The 16,801-nt window shown below is 65.0% G+C and overlaps 1 protein-coding gene across 1 annotated transcript; it reads left to right on the top strand.

Moving 5' to 3' along the window:
* The first annotated feature begins 14,328 nt into the window (after positions 1 to 14,328).
* On the top strand, positions 14,329 to 16,043 carry LY6D (lymphocyte antigen 6 family member D). Its single transcript, XM_059392975.1, has 3 exons — positions 14,329 to 14,489; positions 15,241 to 15,339; positions 15,533 to 16,043. Exons 1-3 carry the CDS (start codon positions 14,438 to 14,440, stop codon positions 15,766 to 15,768), a joined length of 387 nt encoding a protein of 128 aa, XP_059248958.1. The 5' UTR covers positions 14,329 to 14,437; the 3' UTR covers positions 15,769 to 16,043.
* Positions 16,044 to 16,801: the final 758 nt, after the last annotated feature.

Raw genomic sequence — 16,801 nt, 5'->3', positions numbered from 1 at the left:
CATATAAAGGCACCTGGTGCTGGCGGCTGCCCAGTCCCGGTGGATACCCCACGATGAGGCCGCTCCTGCTGTCTCTGCTTCTGGCTACTCTGTGCGCTGACCTGGGTAAGGGCCACTGACCCGGGTGGGAAGGACTGGACAAGCAGGCGCTGGGCGGGACCGGCTCCCATCAGGCCCGCTGGGGGCAGCAGGGAGCCAAGGGGGAGCTCTTGTGGCTGCTCCTTGATCAGCCAGACCTGGAGACTTTTGTGCTCCTTGTGTCCCCTTGGGCCCAGTTTCTGGTCTGTCTGCATCTTGTGGGGTGAAAGACCCGGAGGGGGGGCCCGAGTCTCCAGAGCTCCGGGCTGGCGGTGGGAGCAGCTGGGGGACCTCCACCCCGTGCTCCTGGGAAAAGGGCGTTCTCGTGCTGAAACCGGGAAAAGGAGCGGGTCACCCCCTCCCAGCCCCAGCCCTGTCTCTACCTGATGACCTGGCTGTGTGACCTTGAACCAGAGCACCTGCTGCTTTGGGGCCACCGGAAATGGGGCCCGAGGAGGGGGTGATCCAGCCTGTGATTATCAGCAGAGTAATTACCATCCAGGGATAATGGCCCCTCAGCGTCCCCTGAGTGGAGGCGGTGAGGTGGGGCCTCTGGCCGCCGGGAAAGGCACCTTGGGGATCAGACCCAGCCTGCGGTGGGGCGGTCTGGAAACAGGCCGGGGACGCTTGGGCAAGGTTGCGAGGCTGGCTCTGGGGAGAGAGCAGAGGACAACGTGCTTATCAGAAGAGAGGCTGGCGCGGAGGTGGGGCGCGGCTGTGCGGGGCCACACTGAGGATGTGCTCAGAGCCCCCAGCTCACAGGGCCCCTCCAACCCTTTGGGGGGAAACAGAGGCATAGTAAGGTTCTTGTTCAGAGGAACCTAGGACTTGCGCCCACCAGCATCTGGGACTCCGTTGCAGACAGGACCCTAGGGACAGCCAGGGTCACCCCAGATACCGATTCTTCTTGGAGGTTCCAGAACCCTAGCCTGGGAAGATAGCCTGGGAGCCTGGGGTCTGACCTTGACTTGATTGCCCATGGTTCAGCCCCAAGTGTCCTCACTTTCCGCACAGGGGGAAGGGTCTTTGATGGCCGCTGACCCATGTGTAGGGGACGCCATCACCTCCTTTCTCAGGTGCAGGCTTCGATGTCCGAGTGGCATTGCCTTGCCCAGAGCACACCACAGGGCCCCAGACCTGGTGCAGAGGTGCCCTCTCTGGCAGCACAGTACCCCCCTATCCTGGGCAAGGCATCCTGGCTTTCCCACCAGCCCAGCTGCTGCGTCACGGCTCTGGCAGCCCTCCCAGATGGACCCCGCCCTGTACTGAGACTCAGTTCTTTCTGGGCCTGGTGTCCCACAGGTGTCCCTATTGTAGCTTCCAATCCATCCCACTCAGTCACACATAGTACCTCAGTCGGCCACCCCCGGGTCCTGCAGGGTCTCCTCGTGGCTGGGAACTGGGGCCAGTCACACCACATGGGGGTCTGGCTAGAACAGGGGCCTTTTGCTGTAGACTCCCCTTGGATCAGGCAGGCAGGTCCCAGGCAGTGAGGGGCAGGGCCGGTGCCTCCTGGTAACTAAGCAGCCCTCAGTGTGCAAACCCCTGCGGACCGTGGCTGGGAGCTCCGCGCGGGGCGGGGGTGGGGGCGGGGCGGGGGCGAGAGAAGTGCCCGATGCCCATGTCGTGTCCTCTCCCAGCAAGGCTGCGCTAGTCCCGTGATAGAGGCAAGGGCACTGAGAAGCAGAGTCCGGATCCCCCCAAAGTTAGCTCTCCTCACATTGCCCCCTGCTGCCGGTGCCCGCCTCTGTCCCGGTCCCAGGGCCGCCTGCAGACACCAGGCCACACGCCGCACACATACACACACACACACACACACTCACACACACACACCCCGCCTGTGGGCCAGCACTCCCTGCACAGCGCCGGCTGGCCTGGGGTGCGTCTCCAGCCACCGAGTCTCTAGTCCCAGCCCAGGGGACCGGGAGCAGCTCTGCAGGGAGTCTGGGAGGAAGACAAGGTGCAGAGAGAGCCAGCTGCGCAGTGGCCCGGCCTCCCCGTCAGAGAGAGCCAGCTGCGCAGTGGCCCGGCCTCCCCGTCCCCCCGCCCCGCCCCGGGCTCCCCTGCCCAGACTGACAGGGGCCTGTGCTTGCTTCTCCCCAGCCCCGGCCCTGCACTGCCACGTGTGCTGCGGCCACAAGGACTGCGAGTCTCTGGTGGAGTGTGCCCCAACCGACAAGTACTGCGTGATCACGCAGGCCAGTGAGTACCCCACGCCCTCCAGCCGGAGTCAGAGGGGTGCACGCAGGAGATGTAGGCGGCGGGGAGCAGGCCCTACAGGGCTGTGGCAGGACGAGACATGGAGGGAGGCTGGCCCCTGGAGGACCCGGCGGGCACAGCCCTGCAGGGCCACCTGGCCAGTGGCAGGTGACGGGCCCCCGCGCCCCTCTCGGCTTCCGCCCAGGGAGGGGGATGTCACCACCACACCTGTGACCCGTCTCCTCCAGACTCCCCCCGCCCCCCGGCTGCCGGCCTCCTCCGACCCCATGGGACAGGCTCTCTCCTTCCTCCGACCTCCCAGGATGCCCTTTGCAGTCTGCTCCCTCCGTGAGCCGTCAAGGGCTGAGTCGGGGACTGAGAGTGGCGGTGACAGGCAGGGTCGGGGCACAGACCACAGAAGGTCACATGGCAGGGAGGCAAGGGGTGCGGTGATTCCAGTGACCCTGAGGAGTGGCGAGCCTGACGGGGTCGTAGAGGCCTGGACAGGGCAGTGGGAAGCCGGCCTGGAGGCACAGCAAGGACAGGGTGGGGACTGAAGGGAGGGGCCTAGAAGCTGCTGTGAGCCCCCCCGGCAGCCCCCGAGAGAGGAGGAGGCATGACGCGAGCCGGGTCCCCTGCAGACGGTGGTGTGTGGCGGTCCAGGAGGCTCTGGGCTCCAGGGAGGGAATGAGGAGCCCCACAGGCTGCTGTCACCATGAGTGTCCTGTCGGGGGGGGTCCCGGCAGCATCCCCAGACTCCCTGGTTGACTCAGGGGCTCTGCCGTGGGCCAGGCAGCCAGGCAGCCACACTGGGCCCAGCTCCCTATAAACCTGGGTGATCACGAAGGCTTTCCTGCTTGGGACACAGGCCCCTTAGTACGAGGAGATGTGGTGTCTGGCCAGGGACACAGGTGGTCTTGCCCCACCCCCCACCCCCGCTCGGCCCAGGGCCCCATGAGGAAGCAGCACAAACAGTCCACTGCCCCCAGGACCCTTCCCTGTCAGACAGAGGAGGACCTTGTCCCAGGACCGTGTCGCGTTCTCAGGGGGCAGGGGAACTTGCCCCACTCAGCCAAGCCCTGGGGGTGGGGGGCCGCAGCCAGCCGTGCTCTCCGTCGGTCACCCACAGCCTGGCGCCTGCTGGCTCTGGCCGAGTGTGAGGCTGGGCCCGTGTGGCTCTCGGCCTTGAGCAGCATCGGTGGCGGAAGGGCCTTAAAACCACAGACCTTGATGTGAGGGGGCGGGGGGCGTTGAGGAGGGGCCGAGGGGGCTTCTCCCTGGTTGTCCCCAGCGTACCAGGAGCCCCCATGGGCCCCTAGTTCCAGCCCCACGGTGGGGGCTTCCTTCAGACCCCCAGGCTGGCCCTCTCCCTCATGGACCGTCCGTTGCATCTGTCTGTCCCTGGGTCCGGCCGGGCCGCGCTCCCTGAGCAGGTCCCCCAGGAGCAGCGGATGTGTTGACCTTGGGGCCGTGCTGGAGGGCTGTGCTCCCTACAGGAGGCCGTGAACGAGGTGCTCCTGTGTGAGCGGAGGAGGTGGGGGGCCTCCGGGAGCAGCACCGGGGGTCCCCTGGTTGGGGGGTCCGGCCGTGGGCAGGTGGTCGTGCCGTCACTCCCGTGGGCCTCCTGCACCACTGAGGCCCCTCCGGCGGGTTCTGGGGGTGGCAGCGCGTCCGGCTCCCTGCTGGCAATCCCAGGGGCAGGGGGCACTGCCGTCCACGCAGCACAGCGCCAAGCAGTCTTGCCTGTGACGAAGGGGAGCGTCAGGGGCCGTCAGGCCACCCGTCGCGCCCTCCGACTCAGCCCTCCCAAGCCTGGCCCCGTAGCCCGTTTCTCAAGGGAAGAGCCCGGAGCTCAGACCCCAGCAGGAAGGAGGCTGCTGCGTTGTGGAAATGCCACTGGGCCCTGGAGACTCGGGGCAGCCCCTGCCCCCACCCATTCTGTCCATAAACACAGGCCCCTTCCTGCCCCGACTGAGCACGGTCCTGACCAGTCATCACGTTCAGCTAAGAGTTTGCTCCTGGGCTGCGTGCGGTCCCGCTTGCGGGAGGGGGGATGTGTGCGGGGGCTGGGGCCTGCCACTCACCCTGGGCCTCCCAGTGCTGTTGCGGCCCACCTATGTCCCTGCTCTGCCCCCGCGCACGGCACTCACTACGGGCAGCATTTTCTCGACCCGCTCAGAGCTGTGCGGGGAGTAACTTTGCCGACCCCCGAACAGTCTGGGAGGGGCGGCTCTGGGCCCCTGTCTCCTGGACCAGGAGGCTGAGCCGAGAGGTCAGGCCGCGCACTGGGGTCATCCCTTTCTGGCAGGGCCGTGGCAAGTGCACTGAGTCACAGGTCACAGGTGGAGGGAAGTCCCACACGGTCACAACACCGCTGGCTTGCGCGGCCATCCGGGCACTTTGGGAACCCGGTGCTCAGCTGTCCCCAGGTGCAGGCGCAGAGGCCAAGCCAGAGGGTCACATAGCGAGGTGTTCTGCCTCCCGGCCCAGGACAGCGCAGGGCTGGGGACTGGGCCTGGTCCTTGCTCTAGACCCAGGAATGCGTCCAGGCACCTGTGAGAGGGAAAGGTTGAGGTGGGGGGTCACTGAGGGGCCTGGACGGGACTCCCCGGGCCTGCAGGCACCACGGAAGGAGGCCCTAGAGGTTGGCCGTGTGGGCGGTGCTGATGGCCCTGGGCTACTGGCCTGCCCCGCTGCGGCTGGCTGGTGGTGGTGGGGTACCCAGAGCACGCCAGCCATGGGCCCTCGTGCCTCTCTCCACAGCAAACCCCGGAGGCATCTTGGTCATGAAGTCCTGCGCCCCGGTGTGTCCCAACAGCACCATGTCCTCGGACGGCCGCACCCTCTCCGTCTCCTGCTGCCAGGGCAGCCAGTGTAACCGCAGCGCAGCCGTGGGCCTGGCAGGCAGCCCAGGGGCCCTGTGGCTCAGCGCCTTGGCCAGCCTGCTATGGCCACTGCTCCGGGCAGCCTGGTGAGCCTGCCGTGCCCGCCCTGGCGCTGGCTGTCGCCTGGACCCTGTGGTCCTTTGCAGCCATGCCACTCCCCGCACACTGCCAAGCTGGCAAGAAGAGCTTCTGTCTCTCCTGGGGCTCCTCCTGGCTTCCCCTGGGCCCCACCCAGACCCCGGGCTCCTGTCCCTGGGAGGGAGGCTCCCCCCTGCTCAGGAAGCCCCCTCCGAGGGACCCTCAGCCCTGTCCTGAGTCCCTGGGTCCCAGCCACCCAGCAGTGGGAAGGGCACCTCCATCCCCCTGGCTCCCTCCATCCGTTTTCAGGGGCTTCCACTGGGGGTTCCTTCCCAACCAGCTTCGTGTGCCCAGAGCCACTGTGCATGGAGGGGTGGTTCAGAGGTCGGGGCATTCCCCCCACCCCAGCACCAGCCACCCCTGGGCTCCCACGTGCATCCCCCGCCCACTCCTTCCACGGCTGACTCACACCCCAGTGGGCACGCTCACTCCTCCTGGCCCACCAGGGCCTCCTGGGAGCCAGGCACCCTGTCGGATCTGCCAGGCCCCTCCCGGGGCCCTTGGCTCACTGCCCGAAGCTTGGAGAGAGGATGAGGCTTTCAGGGATCGCCACGTCCCCGCCCAGTCCCTGCCAGGTGAAGGCAGGCTTGTGCCGATCCCTCGGCTGCCGGCTGTCACCGCCTCCGGCAGGGGTGCCCACAGCAAGCCCACCCCTGGGAGCCCGTGAGGGGGAATAAAGCCACATATCCTGTCCTGTCCCATTCTCTGAGACGCTGAACTGGGGGGCGGAGGGCTGTGCCTCCGACGAGGCGGGGAGCTCTCTACAGAGGGTGGGCGCACTCTCACGCACAAGCTCAGCGGGGACAAGCACGCTCCCCTCGGAACCCAAGAAGCCAGCACCCCCTCCCACCCCCTCGACCTGGGGGCTCACATGGGGTCCCCTGACATCCGTGGTAGCCCCACCGTGTGCCCCACAACCCCCACCGCGCTGCACCCCCGGTCGGGGCCCAGCCAGGCACGCGAGGCTCTCCTTGGCCGGCAAGGCCCTCCCTAGCCTCTGCGCAGGGCCTCTCCGCAGAGCCTCACACGGGTGCCCTTGCCCACGGCTCCTGCGGGGTCTCCCTGTCCCAGCCTATGGGGCCTAGCCCGGTCCGCCTGCCTCCCCCCACGCAGGCCCCGAGTCCTTTCCCTTCCGTCACATCACTGACCCTCACCTCCCTCCTGGGGGGCCTGCCTGGCGGAGGTGGGCTCCCACAGCTCAAGGCCACGGCCACGGGGCGTGGTAAAGGCAGCCGCTTCCCCGGTTGGGCATGGGCCTCAGGTCTGGGAACCGGCGCCAGATGCGCCGCTACCCGCCCGGCCTCCCCACCACCGTTCTCTCAGCCGCCAGCCCCCACCGCCCGGCCTGGCGCTCCTTCCCATTCCCAGCGGCCGCCTCTCTGGCCTGGCAGCGCCGCTGCCCCCCGGCGCCTGTGAGCTCGGCCTGCTGCGGGCGCCCGGTGCCTGCTCCTGCCCTGGACCGGCCGTTCTGGCGGAAGCTCAGTGCTCCGGAGGCGTGTGGGGACTCAGGCCGGTGGGAGGGTGCCCGGTGCTGGCAGACTTGCTGTGGCTCCTTCTGTGCCCAGGAAGACCCTGGAAGACCCGGCAGCGGAGGGGGCCCGGCTTGGAAGCAAGGATGCCAGCCTTCCCCTGGGGCCCCTCCAAGCCTCCTGTACGATTTCCCTTCGTGGCCAGGCCTGCGGGGCTCCAGGGACCCAGGAGGAGGTTGGTTTGGGGTCCATGTGAAGTGTTCACATCTCAGGCGTTTGGGGTACGGTGGCCCCACGCAGCCTTGGAAGGTCGGTTTTCTTAAGCAGAGTGGAAAGTCCCTCTCTTGACTCCTGTCCGACCAGCCCTCCCTCCAGGGCACGCCCCACCCCTACAAGTCACAACGGAAAGCCGCAGTGGGTGCCACATCATGACCCACCGCCTCTTCCTCCGGGAGCTTCTGCGTTCAGAAGTCGGGGGGGGGGGACCAAGAGACTGTTCCACGTGAGGACATTAGAGGACACTGAGACACAAACAGCTTTTCAGATTCAACTCTGGGCTGGCAGAGTGGTCTGCCCAGAGCCAGAATTTTCTCCCCCACCCCCCACGGCGGCACCACAGTCACTAAATCAACAGACACTCAGAGAGCGCCCACCACACACCAGGGTCGTGCTGGCGCTGGGACCAGTGCAGCAGCACGCACATGGGGCCACAGCCAGCAAGCCTACAGACCAGCGCAGGCCAGTCCTCCCCAGGACTGGGGCAGGGGGGGAGGAGGGGGGAAGGGCAGTGCTGGAGGGAACGCCAGCCTCTCTGAGGGGCAGGTGACAGCTGTGATCCGGACCCTGGGAACCTGTGAGGACAACAGGTATAAAGGCCCAGGGTGAGAAAGGGCTGGAGGGTGTGTAGGGAGACCCCGGGGCAGGAATCCCGAGGGGGCAGCAGGGCTGGAGCCTCAGGGAGGAACATTGCAGGGTGGCATGGGTGTGGGGCCGCAGCCAGGGACTCGGGCTTTGACCTGTCCCTCCCGAAGCTGCTGAGGACACAGGCGGGAAGGCAGCCAGAGCGGAGAGCTTGGTCAACTTGCTCCTTGCAGCCCAGAGTGGCCGGCCTGGTGGCTTTGGTCCTGGCTCTGTGTGCCCCGGGGGTCACCGCCGGGGCTGGCCCCAAGGCTGTGCTCCGCTCTGGGGGTTCCTGGGCCTCCCCCCAACATCCCCTGCTCCCCAAGGAGCAGCCCTGCTCTGTCCTTACATAATATTCCCAGGGTGAGATGACATAAGCCCTTGATAAGCTCTGTAGGCAATGAGCTCTCTGCCGGGCCCAGCTTAGGACCCACTCCCTGCCCTGAAGAGCCCAGCCCCACACCCAGAGCAGGTTGCAACAGCATGAAACCCCCTAGACCAGGGCCCAGTGCCAAAGCAGGCCCCTGAGGCCACCAGGCTGAGCAGGGAGTGGCTGAGCCGGGCTGCTGTAGATTCCAAACTCAGCAACTGCCGAGCCCCAGGGGGCAGGGGCTGCATCTCCTCCGCATCAGGCTGAGTAAGGACAGCGCCCAGGCCGCCTGGCCCTGCCGGCTCCCGTGCCTCACCCTGTGCCCTGACGAGCTCCAGGAACCTCGTCTATAAAGTACGGGGCTGGGAAAAGGCTGCTTACGCCTGGAGTGTGGGTCTCAGTGCGAGACTGAAGCCCTCCCCCACACGTACTTGGGAGGACAGTAGTCCCCATCCAAGAACGTCACCAGTTATTTCCAAAAAAACCTATTTTTAAAAGTCTGGTTGGGGCACCTGGGGGGCTCAGTGGGTTAAGCCTCTGCCTTCGGCTCGGGTCATGATCTCAGGGTCCTGGGGTCGAGCCCCACATGGGGCTCTCTGCTCGGTGGGGAGCCTGCTTGCCCCTCTCCCTCTGCCTGCCTCTCTGCCTGCTTGTGAACCCTCTTTCGCTGTCAAATAAATAAAATCTTTTTTAAAAAGAAAATGATGTTGAAATCTTAAAAGAAAAAAACCTTTAAAAAAATCTGGTTGTCCTGGTAGTGTTTTAGTGGAACTTAAAAGGCTGGCAGGACCCAACAAGGGGCCATTTGCTATTCTCAAGGGACAAGGGACCAATGAGAGGGCTCAGGATTGTCGTGCTCTGTGTAAGAGGTACTAGTGGCCAGAGACAGACAGACCAACTCTTAAGGGTTAGGATCAATGACACCCTCTCAAAGCCACCCCCACCTGATCATACAATCTTAAATAAAAAGAGCATTTCTGCATGTTGGGTGTCGCAAGACCCAGAGCTGCCCGCCAACCACTCGCAGAGGTAAGGCTCTGAGAGCCCCCACCTGGGTTCACTCACAGTCTTTGAGAATTCCTGTGTTCTCTTGTCAAGGACCGGTGTGCAGGTACATCAGAAAGGGAAGAGAAGACGGGAGAGCGACATCACGGAAACTCTGCTACAGGACGCATGGGTGGATGGATGAAGGACGGACGGGTGGGTCTACGGTGGGTCTACGGTGGGTCCATGGGCGGATGAAGGGATCTATCGATGGACACAGGCTGGCTGGCAGCCTGTGGATGGGCAGATGGAAGAATGAGTGGACAAGTAACAGAGAGATGGTGGATTGCATAGGTTGTTGGTGTTCGCTACCCTGGAACTTATACCCAATGCCATCATGGAGCTCAAGGGTTTAGAGCCACAGGCTCAGGCTACAATAGGAGGAGCACTGAGCAGCGGCACAGCAGAGCGGTGAACCTAGAGATAGAACGTGAACACTCTGTCTTTTTCTAGAACCCTAGAGGGAGCTTTGCTCACATGGGGAGAATAAACTCCCTACAGGATACCTGATTCCCAGGTTCTTCTTTTTTTTTTTTTTTAATTTTTCCAGTGTTCCAAGACTCAGTGTTTATGCACCACACCCAGTGCTCCATGCAATCCGTGCCCTCCCCAATACCCACCACCTCCCAATCCCCCCACCTCGCTGCCCTCCAAACCCCTCAGCTTGTTTCTGAGTCCACGGTCTCTCATGGTTCGTCTCCCCCCTCCGATTTCCCCCACCTCACTTCTCCTCTCCATCTCCCCATGTCCTCCGTGTTATTCCTTAAGCTCCACAAGTAAGGGAAACCATATGATAATTGACTCTCTCTGCTTGACTTATTTCACTCAGCATCATCTCTTCCAGTCCCGTCCATGTTGCTACAAAAGTTGGGTATTCGTCCTTTCTGATGGAGGCATCATACCCCATAGTGTATATGGACCACATCTTCCTTATCCATTCGTCCATTGATGGGCATCTTGGCTCTTTCCACAGTTTGGCGACCGTGGCCATTGCTGCTATGAACATTGGGGTACAGAGGGCCCTTCTTTTCACTCCATCTGTATCTTTGGGGTAAATACCCAGTAGTGCAATGGCAGGGCCATAGGGAAGCTCTATTTTTAATTTCTTGAGGAATCTCCACACTGTTCTCCAAAGTGGCTGCACCAACTTGCGTTCCCACCAACAGTGGAAGAGGGCTCCCCTTTCTCCACATCCTCTCCAACGCTTGTTGTTTCCTGTCCTGTTGATTTTGGCCATTCTAACTGGAGTCATGTGGTTTGGATTCATGATTCTCAGGTTCTTTGGGTTCTTCAGCTCTGGGATCCCAGGCTCCACAAGCCCACAGTGCTAAGAGCCTGTGCCCTTGGAACTCCAAGGTCCCCAGGGTTGCTGGGTTCTATGGCTTGTGCCCACGGCCTTCGGCAGGCCCTCTTCCTCTACTTCACAAAGGGACACAGCCAGAGAAACTGATAGGCAGGGTGCATGCCAGACCTCTGCTCGTCCTAGGTGCTGGCACTAGGTGCTGGTCTTAAGGTGCTAGTCCTAAGTGCTGGTGCTAGGTGCTGATGTGGGCAGAGATCCTGTGGGGCCTCTCTCAGGGGAGTTGGCTGCCAGACCTGAGAACCGGTGTGTCTGCTCCCTGGGTTTGCACTCTGGCACAGCAGGAAAGGGAGGCCCCGCACTAGTGGCCAGGGTCCCAGGGGATGATCTAGACAGGTGGGCCATGCCAAGCCCTGGGAAGCAGGTGAGAGAGACCCGTGTCTGGGCCTGTGGCCCTGTGTGTGACGGCGAGTCTCCCGCACAGGAGGGAGGAGTAGGGAGGCGTGGGCGTGGGGTAAGAGCCCCAGGCCAGCCAGGGACTGAATTGGGGGAGGAGGGCAGGCCCGGCTCTGGCTCCCACCGGCTGGCCAGCTGATCCTGAGCAAGGCCCTGCCCTCTCTACATCGTCCGAAGGAGGCCCTGTCGGCATGTGCGGGTCCGTGAGTGGAGGCACAAGGCAGGCCCCCCCAGGGCAGTGTGACCCTGTACCCCTGCCTGACTCACTGGGTCGTCACCTCAGCCCTGTGGGGACGGAGGGATGTGCCAAGCCCGAGGCCCCCCCAGCCCAGACCGAGGCCCCAACGGCCTGTCCCTGCTCCGCTCTTCAGGAGGCCCCAACCCTTCCCCCGATCATCCCGCGCACATGGGGCCCACTTGTCTGTGCCCCATCTCCCCAGCTCACCTGGGGTCCTGCGGGCTGGCCCCGTCCCTCCTGTCTGTCTCTGTTGGGCCCTGAGCGCGTGGTCCATGTCGGGTACTGCTCAATGACGAGTGAGCGGCGGCCCGGTGCCGTGCGTCCCTGTGTGCAGCCGGCCAGCCCTCATGCAGGATGCATCCGGAAACGAAAGAAGCCTTGTCTGCAGACCCCAAGGTGCAGGGGCGCCCCCAGGGAGGGAACCCGACCTGCCCATCCTAATGCCCACCCTCGCCCTAGGCAGGGCCCCGGGACCCCTTAGGCTGCCTTTTCAGAAAGTCTGGAGTGGCCACTGTCTGCCCTGAGCCAGGCGCTTCCTCTTTGAGCCACTCGCCCCCTTTGTGGGACCCCAGGGACCCCCAGAGCCCAGTGATCGAGGCCTTGATTCCCCTCTCCGACCCCAAGGCTGAGACCCTGGGGAACAGGGGGAGGGGGGCGGGGGCGTGAGCAGGAAAGGCACGAGGCAGCAGAGGTCTGGGCTTGTCCTGGCGCCGCTGAGTTCAGGAAGCAGGCAGGGCTGAGGGGTGAGGGCGTGAGCACTCCTGGCCCCTCCAAGACCTCTTCGAGGCCTTGTTTCTGCTGCCAACAATTCCCTGGCGCCATCGGGCCCAGCGACCCAGCGGCCCCGGGGACTGGGTGAGAGGGCTTGCATTCCGGAGAGTGGCGGCTTTCTCCGGAGGACGAGCGAGGACAGGAGGGGAGGCCACATCACCTGGAACTGTCGGGCTGTCACCAGCGGGGTCCCCGCAGGACCTCGTCTCCTCACCAGTGAAAGGATGTTGGAAGGGGGCCAACCTAAGGGGCCATGACGGCTCCTCTCTCCCCTGAGATCTGCCTCCAAGATCAGGGCAGCCAGGCCACCACCTCCAGGCAGCCCTCCCTGACTGTACTGTTCCAACGACTCCGAGAGCTCCTGCCATGGAAATCGCCCGCTTTCTTGCTCAAGTAAACTGTGTCTGAGGCTGCCGATGACGGCCCTGCTGGGAAGCCCCTGGACAGGCAGCTCTCGTCTTAGTGGGCAGCCCATGCCCTCACTGGCAGCCCTGTCAGAGCCGACGGCTGTCTTCCCACGGATCCCCCTCTTTTCTGGCAGGTGTCTGTCCCTGCCTGACGGGCACATGGCCAGTGAAGCCTCAGGTGCCCGTGAGGATGGGACAGGGGTGCAGTGGGGGGAACCGGCAGCCCGGCAGCCTCGTGCTCAAACTTCCACTCCTGGTCTGGACCCCTAGCTCTACCAGGCCCTACAGGAAACCCAATCCCCCAAACCCGTTGTTCTAGTAGCTTCTCTGCCCCTGGCCTCAGTGAGTCATCCCTCCGCACCTGTCATTCCCACCCCACCCCCCATGCCAGTCACCACCCTGTCACTGAGCCCCACATCCTGCTTCCTGAGGCCTCCTTCATCTGTCCATGACGGGCTGTGCCCGATGAATTCCAGGCCTCAGAGCTTGGGGTGACCTCCTCTCTCTGGCTGAGTGCATATTACCTGCCTCGTCAAAAGAGGCCCCAGCTACCCTGCATAAGGCCCAGGGAGCCTGGGACCAGCCCGGGGACAGGCTCAGACTGCTGGTGTGGGGCTGCCCCGGGGGCTCGCCGGCATCCCTCCCTGCACCGCCGGGGTCCTGGAAGGAAACGCTCTGCCGGCCTTGCGCCTCTGGCCACGTCCCACCAGGGCCAGCAGCATCTTTAGGGAGGGCGGCCCAGAGGGTCAGGCCGCACGTTCCCGGCCCCTTGGCACCACGAGGCGGCCGGCCTCGCCCAGGTGGGGCCCCGCTCAGGAGCTGGCTTGTGCAGGGCACGCGGGAGGAAGGGCCAAGGGCTCCCAGATCTCCCCGGCCTGAGCCCACAGGGCTCCCAAGAGCTGCAGGCTGGCTCCGCCCCTGCCCTCCCCCCAGCCCAGGGCCGCCTTCCCAGCCGCAGGCCCTGCCCCTCCAGTACTTGCAGGGAGGGGGCTGGCGCAGGCCCAGGGCCAAGTTCTGTGCTCTGGCCTGACTCCCCGTCACAGTCAGCGTGGCCTGCCAGGACAGGGTCAGGGGAGGCCTCCATAGGGGACCCCCCAGAACCCAGCAGGGTCTGCCGGGCACAGCCGAGCGGCGGGAGGGGCCGTGGCCAGCCAGCAGACAGGGAAAGCTTCAGGGAAGGGAGGACCGTGCCTGCGCGTAGGGGCGGGGTCTTCCCTCCCCACAAGCGCTCTGAGACGGTGACGGTGACGTTGGGGGGATCTACCCAGCGCCCTGCACCCCTGACCTGGAAGAGCTCACTGCCCTTGGGGACCAGAGCAGGAGACAGAGAGGCCTGGTCCCAAGGCCGGATAAAGGCTGCTGGTCCTCCACCGTGTCCGGAGCAAGTGCAGAGTACTGGAGGGGCGGCGTCCAAGGCAGGGCCGCTGCAGACTCAGGGGCCCTTGGGGTCTCTGGGTCAGTGAACCCTTGAGTCTCTGCCTCCACCCCCACCCTTCCCCCATCAGCTCTGCCCCTGCGCCTCCCCCTGATGCACCTGGTCCGGGCTCACGTCTCTGCAGGTTCATCCACAGGCTTGTCCAGCCGCCGGTCCCGCCCCAGGACGGCCTCCTCCCTCCTCACTACCCTGAGGTCCTGACCTCTCAGCAAGATGCCTTGCTCGCCTAGGGGTCCTTCTCCCGACACCCCGTGGGCCCACCGAGCAGTCTTGAGCCCCAAGCCCAGGAAGCCAGGGCCAGAGCCTACACCTGCCTCGCTTGCCCCCAGGCACAACTCTGGCTCCCCACAGGGCACCTGCCTAGGCTTGTGACTCCGTCGACCTTATCTGAGGGTCAGGGTGAGGGAGGGAGTGGAAAGTCCGAGACGAAGCAATCTAGGGACGGACGGAGCATCGGAGAGAGAAGCCGGCGCTGAGCTACAGAGCCTGCTGAGGCCTCGTCAGAGCTGAGATGGGGGACGGCAGACCCCTGCCCCGTGGGGACAGGCAGCCAAGGCGCAGCGATCCCTCCAGGCGGCAGGGGCAGGGGCAGCCATGCACCGGGCTGGTGGGCGTGGGCCAGCCAGGGTGGGGCAGCTGGAATGCCGCTGGCTGGGTCCCCACCTTCACCCCTCCCACCAGCACCGGTCCTGGGCTATAAGGTCTCCAGAGAGGAGGGGCCCCCACTGCTCCCAGAGACGCCCCGAGATGAAGACAGCTCTCCTGCTCCTTGCTGTGCTGGCCGTGGCTGCTGGGCCAGGTGGGTGAGGGGCTGGGCAGGGGGCGGGGGGCGGGGGGCGGGGGGCAGGGACCTGCGGGACACGCGTGGGAAGCCTGCAGTACCCCCCATTAGGCTCCGGGCATTCTGGGCTCCCGGGATGCCAGACTCAGAATTTAAAACAAAACGAACCCAGGTCTTAGCTTAGTGGAATCAGATGTAACATATCACAGAGTCGGAGACGCTGAGAATCGGCCCCCAGGATCCAACACAGAGAGGGAGAGCAGGGCGGGGAGCTGTCTTGAGACTCCCCCACCTCCGAGGATGACCAGCGGCCAGTCCTCCAGCCCCTGACTCTGTCCCCAAGGCAACCCGCCTCCCGCAAGCTCAGCATGGTAGAGCTGAAACCCCCTGGCCCTGACTTAGCCTCAGGTCCTCATGACCGTGGTGGGGACCACTGGGGACAGGCTCTGGGGCGGGGCCAGCCATGGTGGGCTGCTCCCTGGAAGCGTCAGAGCTCCGGGACTCTCCCGTGGCAAGGTCCCCAGCCTGCACCAGCCACCTTGACACCCGTTCTCTAGACACGCCCGGCACAGGAGCCTCCTCCCACTGTCCCAGCCATGGAGGATCGTCACCTCCTGGCCCCGGGGGGTGTGTGCAGGAGCACCAGCGGGGTCCCCTCAGAGGGGCCGGTGGCAAGGCTGGCAGAGGGCTGTGGCCAGGCAGCGACCCCAGGCCCCCCGTGTCCCTCCCAGCCCGTGCTCCAGCCCCCCCTGTGTCCTTCCCCCCCCAGCCCGTGCCCTCCGCTGCCATGTTTGCTCCAGCTCCTCCAACTGCGAGAGACCCCAGACTTGTGCGGCCGGCTCGCGCTACTGCAGGACCAGGACCAAGGGTGAGTGCGGGCTGGGGCGGGGCTCTGTGCGAGTGCCCCAGGGCTCGCGGGACCATGGCCAGAAGGATGTCCGTGTCGGTGGGTCCCGGGGCCCCAGGGGCGGGGGACTGGGACTTGGGGGCTACAGGGGCCGGCTGCCTGGGCTGGGGGGCCCGAAGCCGCGGTGCCGGCTGACCGAACCACCTGTCCGCAGTGGAGCCCCTGCTGGGGAACCTGGTGGAGAAGGACTGCGTGGAGGCGTGCACGCCCACGCACAGCCTGCCCGGCCAGGTGAGCAGCGGGGCGGCCGCCACCCTGTGCTGCCAGGACGACCTGTGCAACCGGAGCCTGCAGAGCAGCGCGCCCGCCCGCACCCTGTCCCCCGGCGCCAGCCTCGGCCTGGCCCTAGCCCTCGGCCTCCTCGCCCTCCTCGCGGGCCCCAGCCTGTGACCTCCCCACGGCGGGGGAACCCCATCCCTTTCCCAGGCCCTTCCTGCTCCACAGCCCCTCCCACTGGCCTGCGGGGAGGGGAGCTTGGGAAGCCCCTGGCTGAGCTGGCCTGCCAGGGTCTGGGGCCCCCTCTCCCAGACAGAACGGTGAGGTACGTCCCCGAGCGGCAGGAAGGCAGGGGACAGAAGGCATTTGGACCCCTTCTGACTGGACACTCATTCTGTTCGGGTTTTGTTTATTTTTCTATTTGCAGAGGAATAAAGGACTGAAAATCACTGTGGCTGTGTCTGTGCTATCCGGGGGCTGCAGGGGGTGGGGAGGGGGCCATCCGGGCACACAGGCCCCCAGCTCCTGGGGCTTGTCACCCGGGCCCAGTCTTGGCATCGTGCACGAGGCCTGAAATGCCATCATCACTCCTCATCTTCAGAGGAGACATAACTCTCCCCAGGCGTCCTCTGCCAGCCCCAGAAGGGGGAATGCTCGGGGTGGGGGTTGGAGTGCAGGGCAGAAGGCTCTGGCACCCAGCCCAAGTGCTCAGACACACACACACACACACACACACCCCAAATCCACCCTGGGGAGGTTGGCCAAGGGGGCTGCTGAGCTCACCAGGGATCGGGATCAACCCAAGGCAGGTAAACTGACCCTGGCCCAGCTGCATGGCTTCAGGGCCCCACTGCCTGGGTTAGGGGCTTGCTGTCTGGATCCGGACAATTTGAACCATTGCATCTGGGAGTTCCCAGAACCCGGCAGGTGTCCAAGCCAGCAGCCTCCCCGCTCCTCGGGGGACCAGAGGCTTCTGGGGGCTTCCTCCACCCCTCGGACAGTCACCACGCTCTCAGGCCTCACTGTGGGTCAGACAGAGGCCCAAGTCCAGTGCCGGCAAGGGGGAGTCCTGGCTGCTGGGGGCCCCAGCAGGGTGCAGGGCAGGGAGATGGTGAAGCTGTAGGGCCCCCAGGAGCGGCGCCACGCGGCCTGAGCCGCGGGGCCTGGTGCCTGTGCTGCCGTCCCAGGAGCCTCGCACGGGCGCCAC

This window comes from Mustela nigripes, chromosome 3 (genome assembly GCF_022355385.1).
Source record: "Mustela nigripes isolate SB6536 chromosome 3, MUSNIG.SB6536, whole genome shotgun sequence".
NCBI lineage: Eukaryota > Metazoa > Chordata > Mammalia > Carnivora > Mustelidae > Mustela > Mustela nigripes.
Note: the sequence above shows the minus strand (reverse complement) of the source record. Positions and strands in the feature narration are given on the sequence as shown.